The 23,223-nt window shown below is 41.5% G+C and overlaps 1 protein-coding gene across 9 annotated transcripts in view; it reads right to left on the bottom strand.

The window, feature by feature from the left end:
- The window catches only part of LOC125254248 (NACHT, LRR and PYD domains-containing protein 3-like), a 58,902-nt gene that overhangs the window by 14,432 nt on the left and 21,247 nt on the right, over positions 1-23,223 (bottom strand). For 2 of the 9 annotated variants that reach the window (XM_048168786.1, XM_048168785.1), the window contains 3 exons: positions 16,067-16,183; positions 332-448; positions 28-141 (listed from right to left, as the gene is read on the bottom strand). In XM_048168786.1, the coding sequence (XP_048024743.1) occupies positions 28-141; positions 332-448; positions 16,067-16,183 (348 nt within the window). Of the gene's footprint in view, positions 1-27; positions 142-331; positions 449-16,066; positions 16,184-16,349; positions 16,450-16,698; positions 16,847-19,419; positions 20,727-21,208; positions 21,383-23,223 lie in introns of those variants that run through there. The other 7 variants (XM_048168789.1, XM_048168792.1, XM_048168788.1 and 4 more) reach the window with 6 other exon arrangements.

The following is a 23,223-nucleotide window of genomic DNA, read 5'->3' as shown; positions in this document are numbered from 1 at the left end:
TGCATATCTTTTACAGAAACGTTATACCTCAGATCAGTCTGTGTATCTCCACTCGAAAAATTTATTTTATGACCCATAGACTCGTCACTCCTCATAGACACACAGCTGGACTCTGGTTCTGATCTCTTCTGATGAACTGAACTACAATAAAGAGAGATTAAAGTGAATAATTGAAACAGCTGTATTAAAAAAAAACAATAATTTACACTGTTGATACAAAAACCGTATAAATGTAATAATAGTCTGATAATAAATAATTATTCTTGTACATTGTTTATAGTTATTTAGTATTTTGCCATACTAAAATCATATTTTTATAGAAATGTTATACCTGAGAAGATCAGTCTTTGTATCTCCACTCTTAAAATTTACTGGTTGACCCATAGACTCGTCACTCCTCATAGACACACAGCTGGACTCTGGTTCTGATCTCTTCTGATCAACTGAACTATAACAGAACAGATTTGATCCTTTATTATAATAATCACTTTAAGATAAGGTCTTACAAGCATTTACTAACATATTTTTTCATCCTAACAAAATATCTTGCCATCTTCAGACATTTAACCATCATTTAAAGGGCATATTGCAGGTTAGAGCTTTAGTGATTCAATGTATAGAAAAATAATGTATGAAATAGATTTTCTTGAAAAAACATGCATAAATACGCTACATAGGCTTCTGGAGTAGTTTTTTGTGAGAAAATTTTACTTCCGCATCTGAAAAATGCCAAATCGGACGTGACGTCACTGAAGGGAGCACGATCAATATAAACTATAGGAAAACAATGGATCGCAATGACAGTTCGGATGCTGAGGAAATTGTAAATGCTTATTTATACTCGTATAACTAATCACAGCCATACAATTAGCCTGCTATGTGGTCAAGAGAGCAGGGACAGGCCAGAATTAGACAGAATAATGGTCAAAAGAGACAAATTGAGCTGTTGTGTGAGGAGAAGCAGTGGAGAACAGGACAGAGACCGGTGTTAGCTTATAGATATAACGTCGTTAGGTAACGACATGTGCTCAGATCACAATATTGTACAGATTATTCATCCTTCATAGAACAAGGAAGTCATCAGCCCGTTTTTATGACAGTGGAAACAGCGGTATACAGATAAGTAAATTATGTGAAAAATACTGTGTTTTTTTACACGCGAAACATGAACACATGTTATATTGCACACTATAAACACAATCAAAGCTTCAAAAAACCACGAAAAACGGGACCTTTAATTCTGTGTTATGAGTTTATTCCGTGCCCATTCACTAATAGTGCGAGGATGTATATGACGCCGTGATTATGTAGTTGTGTGAACTTGAATGTATATATAAGTTTACATACATGGCATGCATGAAATTGGAGTATTTACATTACCAGCACATCATTCAAAACTGTTTTGTGTAAGTGTGAGACTGTATGCATGTGTACATAATTTGTATTCATCAGTGTTGAAATTGATTCAAGTAAAAACGGTGAAGAAGCATAGCGTGTGTAAGTTTATTCATTTAATATAATCATTTACAGAAGTATTACAATGTTGAACTCCATTTAGTCTAGTTAATAAAGTCTTGTTCATGCCACATGTAAAGTTGTCTGTGTTTTGCGCTCATATGCTGGAGTCCCTATTCATGTCGATCCCGACTACAGGCTTTTAGTAGTACTGTACAATAAGATTGTTATTTCCCATAACCTGGAAATGAACATTTCTTAGAATTAATAAACAATTAACACTGTGTGTTCATTGGACAACGGGTTAATTGATTGTAATATTAATTTTATTACATTAAGTTAATTTTATTAACTGATCCAAATATTAATAATTAATTATAACTAGTTATGATTAATTATTCATATTTATTTTGAGCTAATTTGCTACAAATGGTGGAGAATGAAATGGGCATGAATAAACAAAGGTTATGATCTTAAACCACTGTCAACTTAAAAGTGTGCATTTGATAATTCCGGTCAGAATACGACAGACGATGCGCATTTTGGTCACTAATTGCTGGCTTGTTAAATGCTGATAAAGTGATAGCTTGAATTGACTGACATCTCTACTGTAACTGAAAGAGTCTTGACACATTTTAGCATATGTTCAAATGGTATCAGTGTAAAGTTAATCTGATTTTAGCGAAGAAATCCTAATCTCAGTATTAAAGTGTAAGACTGTTTTGACGAAGGAATAGCATAGCAACCTGTTGACCAAAACTGTGTTTCACTTGCTGAAAGGAACATCAGTATTCATGCACAAGACGAACTTAACTATGTATGCTTAAACGAGCTTTGACTTACAGCAAAACTGTGTAATTACCCTTTAAACAAGTACAAGACGTTGTTTAAAGTAGAGAGAAGAGTTTACATGAGTAAAATTTGCAAATGCCAAAACATATTTGCATTTTACTGAATGTAATATCAAGTTTTTGAAAATCTGAAAGTATAAGCGTCACATTTTAACTCTATACGTAACTTGTTTGAAATGAGCAGACAGTCTCAATAAACTGTTTGAATTGCTCTGATGTGCATTGGTTCCCATGACAACGACTTGTCACAGGAAGTGCTAACTCATCACCTTGTGACGCCATATTGTAAACAAACCAGGCTAGGTGGCTAAGCTAACCTCACCTAGCAGCCCTTCACCTCAGGCTAAGCTAACTAATAGCTTCTACAGTTAGTGGTTAGTATCATTTACGTGAAGCCTTTAACTATAGCTTGTGTGTATGCAGTGTGAACTGATCTAAAACTATTTCCCTTAACCACATTCCTGGTTTTCTGATTTCTCTCTTTCCTTACCTTTAATTCTTCTCAGCTAATTTCACCTGCACTCCCTGAACACTGTTCAGCTAAATCTGCAGTTACTAGGGTAATTAAATCTAAATTGAATTACATGTAAACTGTTAAGCTAAAGAAGAATTCTAGGATTTATTGAGATTTTTCAATAGCACGTTGACTAAACGTCTGGGAGGGACACACACATGGTGTGGTCCTGAACACGCTGCAGCTGTGACCAACTATAGAGTGATTTCCAAAGCTAATCTAATTGTTAATCACTAGTGCTATTTACTATTCCCAATACCAGGTCATTCTGCTGTTTTAATCACTTCTTTAAATATTTTATTGATTTTAATCATAATAGCAGTCAGCTATTTGTTTTTACTAGTATTATTTCTTTCATCTATGATTTATTTACATTTTCCTTTTTGGTCTTGTGTGGTTTCATTTCCCGAAAGAACCACAAGTATCTAGACAAACTTTCCGTCTTGATTTTGTTAATTTACAACAGTTGCTTCAATTTTATGAGCCAGTTACAAAAGTAATCTGAACGATTGCTATGGCATAATTTTGAGCACCACTAATAAGCACAATCTAATAGGAAAGCTCTCCTCTTCCTCTCCCTTTATCTTTTCCATTTGTTCAGAGGTCAAGCCTGTTGTGAACCATCAGCAAGTTCTGAGAAATAATTTGACATTAAGAACCATCTTAAGTCATTTATTAAACCTAGCTGTATTTTATACACCTAGCTGCCCCACTGTGCCTTCAGCTCCAAATTCTGTTTGATCTTGCATTAGTCTCTTGCCCTTACTCTCACCACAAGCATGCCTAAATGTTGCAGATGCTCAGCCTAACTGCCCAGATGGCAGACCAAAAGGACTGGCTAGGTGTTGTGAGGAACACCCTCCTAACCAGGGCTGCCGATCACTTGCAGCACCAGAGCCAAAAGCAACTGGACAACAATGGAAGAGAACTAAAGGAAGATGACTCAAACCAGAGGTATGATCACAAAGATCTGACTGAGGTCATCTTCTTCCTGGCCCACTACCTCACATGTTTGAAACAGGAAGTAAACAACCTCAAATTCCAGATCGCAGGATCTCACAAGGAGCTGACACATGCTAAAAGCCGCATAGACCAGCTAGAGATGTAGGCTCAGGACAGACACAAGGACCCTGACACAGAAGAGTCACAGAAGAAAATCCACAAACTTCAAAAGGCTCTGATAGCTGCTCAGCAACGAGAGCAGCTGGAAAAGGCCGCCAGAGAGGACCTGGAAAAGGAACTCTTTCACAAAGAGTAACTGTTAAAAACAGAAAATTCTGAACTCTTGGACAAAGATGCCAGAATTAGGGCCTGTGAACGTCACCTGGACAACACCAAAGATGAACTTGACATTGCCCAAAGAGAACTCAGACTCTCTTACCTGCAGCAGAAAGAACCACAGCAGGAGAAACATCTCACTTCACCACACGGAATCAGCAGAAGAACCTCCCCCATCCAAGCACAGAGGTACCAACGGGGGAGCCAAAGCCTTCTGCTTGACACCTTATCAGACAATTTCCTGAAATCCTCTGCAGCTTCAGAAGGAGAAGGATTAATTCAGATAGACCCTGAAATGTCACGTGAAGTGGCATTCAAAGACCTCCAACGAATAGCCAAGCACATCCCTGCATTCACCCCAGAGCTCGCAGGAGACCACGATGTCCACGGCTACTTACGAGACATTGACTTTCACCTGCAGTCTTTGACGAGTGCGACCCACCAAGATAGACTCTTTCTTCTCTGGATCGCTTCCGGACCAGAGGTGTGGCGCTTTCTGGCCCGGCAGCCAGAAAACATCCAATCTGACTACCGGCAGTTGAAACAAGCCATCGTTAAGGAATTCTCAGACTCAGAGTCTGAAAGTGGACTGATTGCTGCCCTAGACACCAAACAAGGCAGACATGAAATTCCTTATGCCTACTACCATAGACTGAGACAAGCCTACTTTGGAGCTCGTAACAAGCCTGGGATGGAGGAGGACACCAGCTTTAAGAGCCTTTTCCTCCGAAATCTCCATCCGATTGTAAGCCACCATTTAGGCATTACGGCCTGCCCCCGCACAATGCCTATTCGCCAACTACGTGACTTGACACAGAAGGCCTTTAACAAACACCAGGCCTCATCAAAAAGGGTTTGTAACACACAAGGAACTGTGAACTGCAAAGCCCAGGACCCAGAGCTGGCAAAAGAAGGCGCACAGCATTGCTACAATGCAAAACCCTTCTCCAAAAGGCTCCTAGCCAGGCAGGGACAGAACTGTCCCCATGGCAACAGCGCCAGGTACCATAACTACCACAGGAGGAAGCCATGGATAGGAGCATCCTCATCCTGCAGACCCTGCAGGACCTCCAACAGTAGGCAGCAACCACTTCTTCCTCCACGCCCTTCACACAGCAGTCATCCAGATACTGCACAAGGACGAATGGACACGCCTGCATCGGACCCACAGGAGCTTCTAATGCTAGTAAAAGAGCTCCTTGAACAGTTCTTACCTGAGAAGTACTCAGAAGCACAAAATTCTGACCACTCACACAACACCACGCAGCCCTGCTCAAGCCAGCCACGCCACAAGAGCAGAGTGACACTGCAAACTTCAGACTGCTTCTGACTGAGAGCAGAGGCTACAATCACCGGTTGCTCCTCTGCCATCAGACCTAGGTGAGTCTGAAACCCTCTTCACACTACAACTCCTGTAACCTCCTCCTACAACCACCTGCTCCACAGGCGTCCAGACGACAGGTGACACTGTCAAGGCACCTGCTAATTCGACACCTGCTGAGCAACCTCAGAGACCTGAACCTTACCACCAGCAAACATCTTGCCCGCATTAACTGTACCAACACTAACTGACAGGTGACACACGGTCAAGGCACTGGCTGCCTTGATTCCTGCAGCACCAGCTCAGAGACCTGAGCTTGCCTACTGTCTACATCAACCACCATGGAACGATCACCACTCCAGGAGACACATACAACCAGAGTCCATCACAGCCTTCCAGCCTTGTGTGCTAGTGGTGTGCCTGATCTTTCTGCACCTTCAACGTCGCTCGCTGTTGTCCACAGAAAGAACAACAACGATCGAAAGGGGGGATATATGTAGCGTCTGGACCAATCAGGCACACAAAATTATTCAATATATTTAATGAATTACCTATGAACTCACTTTATCAAAGTTCTGTGAACCCATCCCCCTAAAACTGCAACCAGCATCCCAAATGTAGCTAGCACACAAGCAGAACTAGGTGTCCTGTTACAGATATATGGTACTTTTATGATCAGAAAGAATGCTGTGGAGACTAGTGACTCATTCTTTCTGAGAGGGACAGATAAACTTTCTTAATCCTATGTATTCTCTATATAACCACTTGGGAAATGTATAAACATGTATCCAATTTTCCCATCTCATGACTTTCCTTTTATAGGCTTTATTCTATGTATTAATTCTCTCCTTTGAACTATGTTGGCATTAATATTCCATATTTGCAAATGTATAGATAACTGAAATCACACTGGTAGCATGTTTGGTATCTACGGACTCCAACTTTCATTTCCTATTTGGAAATTTATGTTACATGTTACTAACTCTGTGAAACATTAGTATTATAAGAATCTAGAAGGTTCTTTTCTCATTCATCCAATCCAGTGTCTTATGCTAATATCTTGCTACAGAACAAAGACTCGTAAAACTTCCCTCCGAGGGGGCAACTCCTTATTGGCTCAGATACCTTAAGAGGATGTGACATCTTCACCCCTTATATTCACTGATCACAAGATCAAATCTCTCTTCCTCCTCTTCTTCTCTTTTACTGACAAATGCTGACGTCAAGATGATGCTTTAAGAAGCTAGAAGCTTCTAAGGAACCCCAAGCTTGTGCCAGGCCTCGGCCTAGACCTTCCATTCACCAAAGATCCTCTGAATCCAACTGGTTCTCTTTCATCAAGACAATATCAGCAAAGATTCAACGGGAGCCTCCACAAATTGCATCGGGACAGTTTTAATTCAACTTGGAGAGACATGCAAGTATCAAACTTAGTCTCATTATCGGATACATTGAGTATCCTTACCCCTTTTAAAGAAGGGCCTGTTAAAACTAAACTGATGGTTTGCTCAAGGCTGTTGATCTGCTGAATGTCAAACAATGCTGTAACTGTCACAGACACGTCAGGTTCCAACGTCACCCAATCACAACGCACGCTATCACCAGAGTACTGATCACCGCCACCTGCACCTCATCACCCCACTCATCAACAGCACTCTAAAGCACACACTCACACAGCACTCTATGTCCAGTCTCGTTCGCATATACTTCCTGTTATGCTTACCTCAAGGACTCCTCTCCGTATACTCACCTGTCTCCGGCGTGTCTCCTTCCCTTCGTGTGCCTCGTCTGCTGTGTGGGTGTGTTCCAGCCAGCTCCAAGTTAATCCAGCGATCTCCACGCTCCAACGTATCTCTACCTGCAACAGAAAGGACAGTAACTATTCCTCATACTACCAGCTCTATACCATCTTCATCTAGTTCACTCACCTGTCTGTTATCTCCTGCTCTACTGTGGTCAATAAAACTACCAATACCTGTTACATCTGTGTCTGCCTCCTGTATACCATAACAGAAGACCGGACCAACACCGCAGACCCAGAATGAGCCAGCCGGATCCATTTCAGGAACTGGTGGAAGCGCTTCGGCGAACATTAACCACCAATCCACCACCGCCATCTACAGTCACTGTCCCTTCACCTGCACCAGCGAACACCACCGCCAATGCCAACAGTTCTCCTTCACTACTGCCGTACGCCAGTCCCATGGCCAAACCGGCGCCCTTCTCAGGATCGGCGGAGGATTGCAGCGGATTCCTGCTGCAATGCACACTGGTCAAGGAGATGCAGCCGCACCTATACCCGAGCGATACGTCCAAGATTGCATTCATCATTTCTCAGCTCAGCGGCAAAGCATTGAAGTGGGCCGATTCCATCTGGTCCCAGCGGGGCGCTGTAACCCAATCCTACTCGGCGTTTATTTCCCACTTCCGGGAAGTGTTTTCACAGATTCTTCAGCTGGTGAGAAACTCTATAATTTGAAACAAGGATCAATGTCTATTTACGATTATGCTTTGCACTTCAGAACGCTTGCAGCACTCAGCGGATGGAATGAACAAGCCCTGATAACAACTTATCGTCAAGGATTAGAACCTCGGGTACGGCTGCATCTCGCTGCATGCGAGGATTCCATCGGCCTCGAAAAATTCATCCAGCTCTCCATTCGCTGCGCCACTCGCATGCAAGCGTGCATCCAAGAGCACCAGGACCAGTCCCTCTCCAACATGCTCCTCTGCCGATCCGAACCCGTCAGCACTCCAGAACCAGCCCAAGAACCCATGGAAGTGGAAAACTCTCGTCTATCTTCTGAAGAGCGCCGCCGTCGGCTGACCCTGCATCTCTGTCTGTACTGTGGAGGCCCTGGGCATGTGATTGCAGCATGCCCCACACGACCACCTCGACCCCTGGTGAGTGCTTTTATTCCTGCTACTCACAAAATGAAACCACTCACCACTGTCGTCAATCTTACTGCCGCTACTGTCTCCCTTTCAGTGGTCGCGCTCCTCGACTCAGGGTCAGCCGGCAGCTACGTCTCAAGACCTCTCCGTCTCCGGCCATCTACAAGATCAACTCAATAACCGGCAAACCCCTGAGCCGTAAGCGCGTCCGCACCGTGGCTGGACCAGTGACACTTCAAGTTGGTTTATTACACCAAGAAGAGATACATCTGCTGGTTCTGGAGGATTCCACCGCTGACGTGGTTCTAGGTCGCCCCTGGTTGGAGCAGCATAACCCCACCATCTCCTGGAAAACGGGCGAAATCCTGAAGTGGGGCGACACATGCTTCTCTCGCTGTCTGGCTGAACTTCCTGTTCCACCATCTCCTTCACCTGACCTCTCTCTCTGCGCCACGTCCATCGAAAGTCCAGTCGAACAACGCTCCGTCGACATCCCCAAGTGTTACGCCCCCTTCAGCGATGTCTTCTGCCCGCAACGGGCTTCCAAGCTGCCTCCACACCGGCCATGGGACTGTGCCATCGATCTGCTTCCGGGTGAACCAGTGCCAAAGGGTAAGATATACCCACTTTCCATCCCGGAGGAGAAGGCCATGGAGGATTACATCAAGGAAGCCCTCGCCCAAGGTTACATCAGGCCGTCTACTTCCCCTGCTGCTTCCAGCTTCTTCTTCGTGGCTAAAAAGGACGGAGGCTTGCGGCCATGCATCGACTATCGCTCACTCAACAAGATAACCGTTAAGTTCAGGTATCCCCTTCCTCTCGTCCCAGCGGCCCTGGAACATCTCCGTGGTGCCACTGTGTTTACAAAGCTGGACCTCTGAAGCGCGTACAACCTCATCCAGATACGTGAGGGGGACGAGTGGAAGACCGCCTTCATCACCCCTACTGGCCACTACGAATATCTTGTAATGCCGTATGGTCTGGTCAACGCTCCCTCCGTATTCCAGGATTTCATACATGAGGTGCTCCGGGAGTTTCTCCATCGCTTCGTCCTAGTCTACATCGACGATATACTCATATACTCCCGGAGCCAGGCCGAACATCGCCAACACGTTGCGGAGGTCCTCACCCGTCTTCGACAACACAACCTGTTCCTCAAGGCAGAGAAGTGCTCCTTCCACCAACCTTCAGTCTCATTCCTTGGTTACAACATAGATCACAGTGGCATCCGGATGGACGAGAGGAAGGTGGAGTCTATCACCAACTGGCCAGAACCCACCACCATAAAAGAGCTCCAGCGTTTTCTCGGATTCTCCAACTTCTACAGACGGTTCATCAAAGGTTACAGTTCCATCACCCATCCACTTACCAGCCTGCTCCGTAATAAGCCCAAGTCTCTGTCCTGGAACCCGGCAGCCACCAACGCCTTCAACCACCTTAAGGAAGCCTTCACCACCACTCCCTTACTCGTCCATCCAGATCCAGAGAAAAAGTTTGTCGTTGAAGTGGACGCCTCGACTACTGGAGTGGGAGCGGTGTTGTCGCAGCAGCAGGGGACGCCAAGTAGACTCCACCCATGCGCCTTCTTCTCCCGCAAGCTCAGCCCGGCGGAAGTCAACTACTCCATCGGTGACAGGGAACTTCTTGCTGTTAAGCTTGCCTTGGAAGAGTGGAGGCATTGGCTGGAGGGAGCCAAACATGCGTTCCTGGTGCTGACAGACCATAAGAACCTTGAATATCTTCAGTCAGCAAAGAGGCTAAACCCAAGACAAGCTCGCTGGGCCATGTTCTTCTCCCGTTTCAATTACACCATCTCCTACCGTCCAGGTACCAAAAACGTTAAAGCGGATGCTCTCTCCCGTCTCCATGCTCCTGAGGAAAAGATCAAAGAACCTGAACCCATCATCCCGAGCTCTCTCATCGTGAGTCCTATTACCTGGTCAGAAGAGACCATCCCCTCCTCCAATGCCTCCACGAACCCTCCGCCGGGCTGTCCATCCGGCTTGCTGTACATCCCTCGGACACGACGCACTCCCACCATTCACTCAGCTCACACGTCACTTGGCACTGGTCACCCGGGGGTCAATGAAACCCTCTCGTTGCTAAAAGAACGCTTCTGGTGGCCAGGGATGGCTTCGGATGTCAGAAGGTACGTGCAGGGCTGTCGGGAGTGCGCCAACTCCAAAAGTCCATCTGCCAGCTGGGAAACTCCTTCCGCTGCCCGTTCCAGATCGCCCATGGTCACACCTAGGAGTGGATTTCATCACTGATCTCCCTGTCTCAGAAGGAAATACCACCATCCTAGTCGTTGTGGATCGCTTCTCAAAGTCTTGCCGTCTGATTCCACTCCCAGGATTACCCACTGCCATGGAGACCGCCGAAATACTCTTCAACCAAGTCTTCAGATATTTCGGAATACCAGAAGACATAGTCTCTGACCGAGGACCCCAGTTCATATCCAGAGTATGGAGATCGTTCTACTCCCTCCTAGGTGTGGCCGTCAGCCTGACTTCCGGATACCACCCGCAGTCGAACGGGCAGACGGAAAGGAAGGTGCAGGAGATTGGCCGCTTCCTCCGTACCTTCTGTCATGACCACCAGGACTCTTGGAACCAGTTCCTGGGTTGGGCCGAGTACGCCCAAAACTCTCTCCGGCAGTCGACTACAGGACTCACACCGTTCCAGTGCGTACTCGGCTACCAACCCCCACTGTTCCCCTGGACCAGGGAACCCTCCAACGTTCCAGCAGTGGATTACTGGTTCCGAGAGAGCGAGAGGGTCTGGGACTCAGCACACCATCAACTGCAACGAGCCCTGCGCAGACGCAGGATGGCAGCCGACCTTCGACGCTCCAACACTCCGGTCTTCCAGCCTGGTCAGATGGTTTGGCTGTCCACCCGGGATATCAGACTGCGTCTGCCCTGCAGAAAGCTGAGTCCCAGGTTCATTGGCCCATTCCCCATCGTCAAGCAGGTCAACCCAGTCACCTACCAACTCCAACTCCCACAAGGGTATCGTATACACCCCACTTTCCACGTGTCACTGCTGAAAGCTCACCACCCTTCTGTTCTTCCCACAGGACCTGACGTGGCTCCCGCCGAACCCCCCCTTCCACTCATCCTGGAGGACGGAGCTGCGTATGAGGTTCATGAGATCTTGGACTCCCGGCGTCGTGGTGGTCAGCTGGAATATTTAGTGGACTGGGAAGGATACGGCCCCGAGGAACGCTCCTGGGTCCCAAGAAACAACATCCTGGACCCCAGCTTACTCCAGACGTTCCACGACAGTCACCCTGAGAAACCGGCACCACGGGGAAGAGGCCGACCACCACGGCGTCGGGGTCCTCGGCCCTCTGGAGCGGGCCGTGGAGGGGGGGGTACTGTCACAGACACGTCAGGTTCCAACGTCACCCAATCACAACGCACGCTATCACCAGAGTACTGATCACCGCCACCTGCACCTCATCACCCCACTCATCAACAGCACTATAAAGCACACACTCACAGTCCGGTCTCGTTCGCATATACTTCCTGTTATGCTTACCTCAAGGACTCCTCTTCGTATATTCACCTGTCTCCGGCGGGTCTCCTTCCCTTCGTGTGCCTCGTCTGCTGTGTGGGTGTGTTTCAGCCAGCTCCAAGTTAATCCAGCGATCTCCACGCTCCAACGTATCTCTACGTGCAACAGAAAGGACAGTAACTATTCCTCATACTACCAGCTCTATACCATCTTCATCCAGTTCACTCACCTGTCTGTTATCTCCTGCTCTACTGTGGTCAATAAAACTACCAATACCTGTTACATCTGTGTTTGCCTCCTGTATACCGTAACAGTAACTTCTTGCTTTCCTGTACTCTGCTTTAGCTCACTCTCTCTCTCTCTTGGTAAACTGTATGCATGTTTATGTGTGAATGTTAGAGTAGTTTAAGTGTTTAGTCTAGTTAAAGTCTTGTTCATGTTAGGGATGTCCCGATCACGTTTTTTTGCCCTCGAGTCCGAGTCCGAGTCTTTTGATTTTGAGTATCTACCGATACCGAGTCCCGATCCGATACTTCTATAATATATAAAAAAGAATAAAGAAGAGCGAAAAAACAGATCCAGAAACAGTGCTTTTCAGGTTTTTCAGGTATCTAACAGTAATCAAATAGAAATCAAATATAAAATATCACTGCATATTATCTTTACTGTATAAAATAAATAATGATTATTCATTACTGAAGTTACAAAAACTATTCAGTCAAGAGCAGTGAGTGATTTCTTTGTTATTTGTTGTTTGATTTAACATTAAAAACAGGCAGCAGGAATAGTTTTTTTTCCCTTTAAGACATGCACGATCCAGTACATATACTGTTACACATGCGCTGTCTTTCTCGACTAATATACGTTCATTTAAGACATAACCGACTATGTTTGCTAGGATACTCGCCAAGACGGGCATGTTGACATAATTTTTGTATGAATTTGTCTGCTGAAGTGCAAGACTTGAAAGAGAAGTCAGTATTTGCGTGCTGACTGAAATAAGTGTGTGCACGCTTTGGATAAGCGCACACAAATCTTCTCACAGCGCGTCAGAGTTCTCTTTCACGTCTTGTTCTTGAAGGTTTAAATCAGCAAGGCTTAAATGAGTTTAGTTTAAACACAGATAGCAACGTGTGCTGTTCAGGTCTCACCTGCGCTCGCGCGCTATCAACACCCGTGTGATGACGGCGTAAATGACTGGACATTAGAGCAGACAGCACTCGCAGTGAACAGTTTACAAAGAGTGACTGTTTTGTCCACGCTTTCTGATTATCGTTGTTGTAACGTTTTGTGCATCCATCGACTGAAACATACCTTATCTGAACTCTGTCTGTTTTCCACGTTGCTATTTTAAACAAACCAGATTAACCAATAGATGCGTCGTCATTCGAGATGGATCGCGGTGCAAGTGCGTACCGAACCGCAAGTGGAGAACCATACGTTTCGATTTTTTTACAGAGAACCCTTGCACCCTTAATACATATATATCCGAGTCCTGATCGGGAGGTAACGTCCGATTCCGATCGAGTCTGAAACCACGTGATCAGGCCCGATTTCTGATCATGTGATCGGATCTGGACATCCCTAGTTCATGTCACATGTAAAGTTGTCTGTGTTTTGCGCTCATATGCTGGAGTCCCTATTCATGTCGATCCCGACTACAGGCTTTTAGTAGAACTGTACAATAAGATTGTTATTTCCGATAACCTGGAAATGAACATTTGTTAGAATTAATAAACAATTAACACCGTGTGTTCATTGGACAACGGGTTTATTGATTGTAATATTAATTTTATTACATTAAGTTAATTTTATTAACTGATCCAAATATTAATAATTAATTATAACTAGTTATGATTAATTATTCATATTTATTTTGAGCTAATTTGCTACAGCTCGGTCATGCAGATTTGCAATATACAACATCAGGAAAATCAGGCCCTTTCTGACAGAACATGCAACACAACGTCTCGTCCAGGCCCTGGTCACGTCTATGCTTGATTACTGCAATGCTCTTCTGGTTGGACTGCCATCATGCACAATCAAGCCTCTACAAATGATTCAGAATGCTGCAGTACGTCTCGTCTTTAACGAGCCCAAAAGAGCCCAAGTCACGCCTCTCTTCATCTCTCTGCACTGGCTAGCACTTGCTGCCCGCATCAAGTTCAAGGCATTGACGCTTCCACCACAGGCTCAGCACCCTCCTACTTCCACTCACTCTTACAAGTCTACACCCCTACCAGAAGCATATGTTCACTAAAGGAGCGAAGGTTCGTGGTACCATCACAGAGAGGCACGAAATCACTCTCCAGAACATTCTCGTTCACTGCTCCATGCTGGTGGAACGATCTTCCTGCCTTCATGCGGAATGCAGAATCCCTGGCAATATTCAAAAGACAGCTGAAAACTCGTCTCTTTCGTGAGCACTTAACCTCATCTTAAAAAACAAAACAAAGAATAAACCCTATCCTTTCATTACCTATCCTTTCACTTCCTTTAATCCCTCTATATTGTAGCTTATGATACTCTGAGCAATGTCTGAAACTTGTATTATTAGCACTTCTTGTGTCTGTTTGCCTCTTCATGATGACTCGCTTGTTGTATTCCTCACTTGTAAGTCACTTTGGATAAAAGCGTCTGCCAAATGAACAAATGTAAATGTAAATCTAGTGTTTATTCAAAGTACCTGAATCCTGGAGAAAAATCTTCATCTCTGGATGTTTGCGTGTCAACCATGATGAATCATGATTGAAACAGAATCTGATCTCCAACACTGACTCTGGATGGAAGATCTTGTACAAACACAATAATTCTGGGCTGCGTTCAGCCCCGATAAAACGTTGCAAAACGTTTTTTAAACGGAAACGGTGGTGCGTTGAACACCCTGTTCTGATGACGCAAGAGTTGCAACTACAGCAGCTAAGAAGGCCATTCTTTGTGTTCTTTTTGAATAATTTTCGGAGCCTGATTAAATCGATATAAATACGTGTTTAATGCTGCAAAATACACTCAATGTTACTGTAACGTAGTTCGTAAATATGGGAAGAAGGAGGCGGGAACCGGCGAACATTCAACAAAACTTTAATACCAAAATAAACAAAGAACAAAAAGAAAGTAATGCCAGCAGACCCTCGCGGACGTCTGCTGGCCACACAAACATAATAAAACATAAAATAAAGTCCAGGCCTGGTCCTCTCTTGTCCTTCACTGTCGTCGCTCCTCCTTTTATGCCTCCGGAGCTCCTCCGTGAGAGACTCGAGGCCGGCGCGCCTCGCAGGTGATGCTCATTATCACTCGCGTCACCGGCCTTGCGCCGTTCCCTCACGGCTCTCACCCGCCCTGCTCGTCACAGTTACAGTCACTGCCCTTGCCATCCAGAATAAAAGAGAACATCCCAATGGATTGAAGGGATTTGTGGAAACTTCTAATTACTGTCATACAACATTTGACTTGCATTTCATGATGAAAAGACAAACATTTCAGGTGAAGAATAATCCACTTCTTACCTCCGAGGCTGTTGATCTATATTATTTTTATTGTGAGTATTAGGCTTATCATTATGCTCACTGTTGTTGTGCTATGATATTGTAATATTTACCATTCTATACTCCCCTGATTATATAAAAGTTTATTAAAGTGTCACTTCACAATACAATAGCAAAAATATATAAGTAGGCCTATAGTATTTTTATGTTACATTAATACCCATTGTGCGAGCTGTTTCTTTAATACCGCGTGGTTTATATACATCTTGCCACTGATTGGGCTGACAATTCTGACACTCCCACCAAACAAGAGAAAACGTATCTCAAACCCGTTGCAGACCGTTTCCAGGAAATATGTCATTCAACCCGGAAAACGTAGCAAAACGTTGCGTACCGGTTTGAGCTTGAACATGCCCCTCAACACTCACCTTGATCAACATTTAATTAGCTATATCGAATTAAAAAAAAAACTATCTCCACTTTTTCTATCAAGTATCTACACGTAAATTCATGACTTAGCTTTTATAAAGGTTCCTATAAAAACACTACTACTCCTGTTGTAGAACTGAAGTTGTTTTAATGGCGAAACATCAACAAATGTTCATTTACTTTTACGTTTTATTTGTGACGCAAGCATTCATGACGTCACATTAATAAATTCTGATAATAAATAATTATTCTTGTACATTGTTTATAGTTATTTAGTATTTTGCCATACTATAATTATATTTTTATATAAATGTTATACCTGAGAAGATCAGTCTGTGTATCTTCACTCTTAAACTCTATTGGTGGCTCCATAGACCTGTCACTCCTCATAGACACACAGCTGGACTCTGGTTCTGATCTCTTCTGATCAACTGAACTATAACAGAACAGATTTGATCCTTTATTATTATAATCACTTTAAGATAAGGTCTTACAAGCATTTATCATCAAACATTTTTTTGCATCCTAACAAAATATCTTGCCATCTTCAGACATTTAACCATGATTTAAAGGTGATTTAATCTAGTGTTTATTCAAAGTACCTGAATCCTGGAGAAAAATCTTCATCTCTGGATATTTGTGTGTCATCCATGATGAATCTGAACAGTTGAAACAGAATCTGATCTCCAACACTGACTCTGGATGGAAGATCTTGTACAAACACAATAATTCAGCTTTTTCTCAGACAGGATCAAGAGACGCGCGTTCACTCAAATACACAATGTTATTGTATGTTCACACAAATGCTAAAATAAACCACAGACAACACGAAGCAATATAACCATATTAATTTGCTTTAAAATGAAAAACATCAAAAGCATTTCAAAGAACTATTTATGTCCTTCAGATAATGCGGAAGTCACCTGTAAGTCTCGTGACCTGAACACTCACCTTGATCAACATTTAATTATATATCGATTTAAAAAAAAAAAAAAAACTCCTCCAAATTTCTATCAAGTATCTACACGTAAATTCATGATTTAACTTTTATAAAGGTTGCTATAAAAACATATTCCTGTTGTAGAATCGATTGTGGTTGTTTAAAAGGCGAAACATCAACTCTGTTCATTTACTTTAACTTTATATGTGTGACGCGAGTGGTGATGTCGTCACGTTACGCACTCGAGCTCAAACCCCATATAAACGTGCAGGTTTTGTACATGCATTAGCTTAATGTTGGAATACAGTAGGTATCATGCCAAATGTATTGGAAAAGTTGGTTTTATGTCAATATTCGCTGGATATTCCCATATGGAGCCTCTGAAAAGTGAACTCTAAGCAGTGGAAAAATGTCAGTGATGCGATGTCCAATCATTCATGATGATATTTAGGCTAAGTATTTAGGAGATGACAGATTTCTATTGTCTGCGTTTTGTTTTAAACTTCAACTCAATCTACTGAACCATTTATACTGATTTTTTATCTAAGACACCTAAAATGATTTTTTTTTTTTATCCTGTGTCTCCTTCTGGTGGACAACATTAGTATTATGGCCTTCATCTCTCATTCCCACTGATATATGGCTGCTCATGAATAAATTGCTATTAGTGAGAAAAATAAATAAATGTCAAAACAGCACAAATACAGTCGGTTTCCAGAACCTTAGACCACTAATTATTCCAACTTTATTGAGTTGAACTCTATTCCTGTAGGCATGTCTTCATTCATGTAATGTTTTATTTATTAACACCAAGTATTAAAGGTGCTAAAGAGGATGTTTTGTTTTATACATTTTTGCAATATTACTTGAAACTGTCTTTACTAACTGATAAAAGACTATTTATTAGGTGCACTGAAAGGAATAATATTAATATACATCATCTGTGCACGAGGTAGGGCCTTAAAAACATCAGCCAATCGTTTAAGCGATGATTACGCTTGTCAATCACTGCCGTTACGTTCCTTGTGAGAGACGTGCGCGGATTGGCCCTCTGGCTTGTCAGTCACTGCCATGACGTTCCTTGTGAGAGACGAGCGCAGCTGCGTGCTCCAGTAACTTTCCACACTCCACAGGCGCCGCATGCAATGTTTTTGTCAGGAGACAGGAGTAACAACTGCAGATTATGAGTTACCTGCGGTGAGTCTGACATAATGAATCCACTAACACGACACAGCGAATGCCGGTGGTAAACACTCGTGTTCCAATACTCGTGCACGAGTTTTGGGAGGCGTTCCCTCGAAATGAGCTGTGAAGGAGGGGGGTTGTTCTTACGCATGCGCTCATTTCAAAAACTCACTAACAGTCTTTGGATTCTCAGTCAACGAAAAGATACTCTGTAGCACCTTTAATTTCAAGTTAGAGTTTTTATGCATTTTTACATTTATTTCATATAATAACTAAAGGCAGTAACAATTTAAACAATATATATTATTTGTGAACTAATGTTCAGCTTTACTTTTTAATAATCATCTTATTTTCATCATTTGTCAAGCTTGTACACACTGGTCACAGTCATGAAGATGTACAGTAATCTACCTTTAATTTCCCTTCAGCTGATGCTCACTAAAACCCCACAGTCAAATCTACCTGAAAAACTGCAAGTGTACAGGACAAAAACTGTTTTAAACACAAAGAGTGGTCAAACCAAATATTGATTTAAGTTAACAGAATTTAATTAACAAATAAAATCTATTTGTGACATTATTTTTGAAAGCATCCTCACTTTATAGCATTTTTCAATAGTGCCTAAAACTTTTCATAGTATGTTTTCATTTGTTAACATTAGTTAATGCATTGACTAACATGAACAAACAATGAACAATATATTTATTAGTCTTTGTTAATGTTAATGTAAATGTTTAAAGCTTTTTGGATCGAGGCATCATTCACACTAACCAATCTTTGTCGGATTTGTCAGTAACAGGATTTGTGTGTCTTTATTTAATCTCATTTCCTTAATTGACTCCGGTTATCTTTTGGAGAAGTCGTCACACAGAGTTTCACAAACTGTCCTGTCAATGATCACTCAATGTCTTCAATATCATTCTGAAAAATATAACTGTGTGTTATTAGATTAGTCAGATTGTGTTTGTCTATGAGTGTGACTTATTTTTATTAATAATAAATGCAGCAATATAGATTTTTCAAAGGGTTCACAAATGTATTCTTGTCACTGTATATATTGTATTCATATTGAAATGGTTCTTTGTTCAGATGTTTCAGTTGTAAATTTATATCATTGTCAAGGCCTCATATTCACAGTGTCTCTGCTGCCCTCTGCTGGTGAACAACATCAATAATACAAATTCAATCTTCTTCACTTACACATTCTTCTTCTTCACAACTCAAAACTGCAGTGATCTTTCTGAATTACATTTCTGAATATAATTACATTAAATACATGTCTACAAGCACAAACTCTTCCTGTCCTTCACCTCAAGTGAGAATAGTGTTCATTTTTACACTTTTGTGTTTTGTTCACTTATTCATAAAATGCTTTAAACTTTGAAATGTTTGACATCATCAGTCAGGGTGTCGATTACATTTTTAGCAAAACTGAATATGATTAAACCAGTAATGATACATTACTGTATAATTTTAACTGTGGTTTAGTAATTGTTACTTTAATATCTATAATACAAATGTCTGAATTTTTACACAGACTAGTTAGTACACTGTAAATACAATACACTGTAAAAAATAAAACAAAGATTATTAGAGCACATTTTACAAGACAATGTTATTTCAGTTTTTATAGTTCAAAATTTCACATTTAATTCAATGTTACTTGCCGTTTCTTTATAAGTGTTTGAGAAATTTACTAGCAATTTCTGAGAGAAAATTGTTTCTACACCATTTATTTCAGTCTACAAAACATCTTCAAGCACTATTATTATGAAGCACAGTCCTGTAATACATGTAAACACAGCAAGAAAGAACAATAAGTTCATGTGGAAAGACGTCTCAATAAGTTTTTAGAAGCATAATGACGTCAGCCGTTTAAATCAACCCATCATTCACACTTTAATATGAGCAGTTTATGGATGTGTGTTGGGGTTGATCTCTGTGTTCAATACGAGCTGATCATCATTTCTACTGACCTAAAGACTGTTATGTGCTTACATATGAATAACAGTGATTTCTTTTAATACTAATGCCAAATCAGACTATACGACGACACAAAATGTGATTTTTAAATCAAATAAAATGCTGCTTAGTTGTAGAAGGTCTTTCAGACTAGAGCTTCATCAACATCACATTAGTGATCAATTATGAGACAAATTCAAATTGTGCTGTAAAGTAGTTTTAAAGTGACAATAGTGTCATTTTATGTGAGTGAGACTTTAATACAGTGCAGTCAGAAATGTATGTTATTTATAAAGTTATACAGTATTTTATACATACATATATACAAGTTAACAGAGTTAGTGTATAACTCACATACTGTACAGTCATCATTAACATTTATGAAACCCTGTCTTAAAAAAGCTATAATTAATAATCTATCAATCTTTTTTTCTCTCTCTCTTTCTTTCCCATTTCACTTTAATAGAGAGGTATATTATACATACATATACATAACTCATGCACTTCATATAACTACTTGTAAATGGTGTCTTTGTTGTGTACATATGTTAATCTCCAAGTTATTTGTACTGCACTGTTATTGTCTATCTTTTTGTATTATATTGTCACTGCATGTCTCATTGTCTTGTTCTAATAATAAAAAAATAAAAAAAATCTATCAGTCTGTATTCAGTATAACAAGAAACACAATCGGTGTCTCTCTGTCAGCTCTCTGAGCTCTCTGCTTCAGGACCCTGTGGTTTCTGCTGCGTGATTCAGATCAGAGGAGTTTATAAACACTGTGGTGAATTTCTCAAGTTACAGTGGAGAAAGAAGAGAGTGTCCGTGAGGAGAGTGTGTGGAGCCGGACTCAGAGCGGATATTTGAATGGGAATGGGATTTTCCTCATAACCTGTAAATACAAAAATAAAACAGTCATTTCTATAAAATCAGAAATTCATTTGAAATCATAAAAATCTGAAATATACCTTAACTATTTTAGTACAGATCAATTAAAAACAAGCCAAATCTCTCTGTTTATCAAATACAATGTACTTATTGTGTTCATATTGTATTGAAAACACTTTTGCTGCTATTGAGGTTGAATATGGGTAAGGTATGGGTAGGTTTAAGGGTGGGTTAAGGTGTAAGGGAACAGTCAACAGTGTAATTATAAATGTAATTACAGAAATGATTTACAGATGTAATTGAATGCAGGTATTTTTTAAAATATAAGTACAATGTAAAAACATTGCATTGAACTAAATGATTCATTTAAATGTTAGTAAATAGTTGTTAAAGACACCTAATATAAAGTGGGACCAAATATGCATATAAATATATAAATGTTCAGCTATATGAAAACATGAATATTTATTTGAAATTATTACTCACCGCAGTGTCTCTAGTTTATAATGTGGAGAATTTTTTAGATCAGTGAGCAGTTTACGTCCTGAATATCCTAGATTATTCTCAGTCAGATCCAGTTCTCTCAGGTGTGAGGGGTTTGATCTCAGAGCTGAAGTCAGAGCAGCACAACCTTCATCTGTGAGGTCACAATTTCTCATCCTGTAGAGAACAATGACACACTCTTCACTCTCTCAGTTCAGATCAGATCAGTTTAGCAGTGAATCCATTATTAAAGAGAAAATACAAACTTAAAGCACAAATGAATGTGTGATAAATAATTGTGTAATAATAATAATAATAATGATGATGTTTATTTTATATAGCGCCTTTCTGCATACTCAAGGTCGCTATTACAATATTATAACACATAAATGACAGCAGACAGGAAAACATTTCAAAAACATAAAAGGCATAACACATAACATCATACAGTCAGAGGTCAGAGAAACAATAAACAAAAAGATAAGTTTTAAGGTGTGTTTTGAAATCATGTAATGATGGTAGATCTCGAATGTGCTTGGGTATGGAGTTCCAGAGTGTGGGGGCAGAGATGTAAAATGCCCGACCACAAAATGATGCTACAGACTAGTATCAGAAGATCTTAATGTGCGCATAGGAGAGTAGGTTTGAATGAGATCAGAAATATACTGGGGGGCAAGACCATGAAGTGCTTTGAATTTGATGAGGAGTATTTTGTATTGAATTTGAAAATGAACAGGTAGCCAATGGAGTCTGTGTAGAATGGGAGTAATGTGAGAAGATTTCTTTGAATAAGTGAGAACCCTAGCTGCAGAGTTTTGAATGTATTGGAGCTTATTAATTGTTGTGTTTGGTAAACCATAGAAAAGAGAATACCAATAGTCGAGTCGGGAAGTAATGAAGGCGTGAACCAGTGTCTCAGCATCATTGGTATGTAAGAAGGGACATAAACGTGCAATATTACGGAGGTGAAAGAAGGCAGACTTAGTGAGTGAAGAGATGTGTGGAAGGAAGGAGAGTGATGAGTCAAAGATTATCATTAACGGAGGTGGAAGGTCAAACCAAGACTCCTGCAATGTTAACACTGTCAAGACAGAAACGAGATACAGATTTCGGTGAACCAACAATTAGTAGATCTGTTTTATCTGTGTTGAGTTTGAGAAAGTTACTGGTCATCCAAGCATTAATATCATTAATACAAGCAGATATAGAGTTGATAAGAAAAGGAGAATTGTGCTGAAAACTAATATAGAGTTGGGTGTCGTCTGCATAGCAGTGGAAGTTGAAGCCGTGATGACGGATAATGTTACCTAATGGGAGCATGTAGATGATGAACAGTAGAGGCCCAAGAACCCTGGGGAACACCGTGAGAAACAGGGGCAGTAGTGGACTTGGCTTGGCAAATAGAGATGTAATGCTGATGTTCAGACAGGTAAGAAATGAACCAGGATAGAGCAGTACCATAAATACCAAGAGCAGAGAGTCGTGAAATGAGAATACTATGGGAGATTGTGTCAAAAGCTGGAAAGATCTAACAGAATTAAAATGCTAATGGAGCCTAAGTCAGTGAAAGCCGGATTGGAAACATTCGTAGAGGTTGTGAGATGACAAATACCATTGAAGTTGAGCAGCAACAACTTTTTCAAGCAGCTTTGAAAGAAATGGAAGATTCGAGATTGGTCTGTAATTGACCATGTCAGAAGGATCGAGACCAGGTTTTTTAAGACAGGTGTGACAGCTGCAGTTTTTAATTCCAGAGGAACAACACCAGTACTGAGTAGTTGAGAAATGAGAAGTGAAATAGGCAGTGAGATGACAGATGCACAGATTTTAAGTAAAGCAGTAGGAGCAAGATCGAGACAACAGAAAGATGCAATTGATTTCTTGAGCTCAGAGATATAAGCAGGTAGCCTGACGTGGTCATACTCAATTCTAGTTTGAATATGAGTCTGATACTGCTCCATTGGGCTTTGATTATGGGGGCGTATTTCAACCGATCCAGGAAAGACCTCAATTGGATA

This window comes from Megalobrama amblycephala, linkage group LG19 (genome assembly GCF_018812025.1).
Source record: "Megalobrama amblycephala isolate DHTTF-2021 linkage group LG19, ASM1881202v1, whole genome shotgun sequence".
NCBI classification, from domain to species: domain Eukaryota; kingdom Metazoa; phylum Chordata; class Actinopteri; order Cypriniformes; family Xenocyprididae; genus Megalobrama; species Megalobrama amblycephala.
This window is presented reverse-complemented; position numbering and strand designations above follow the sequence as displayed.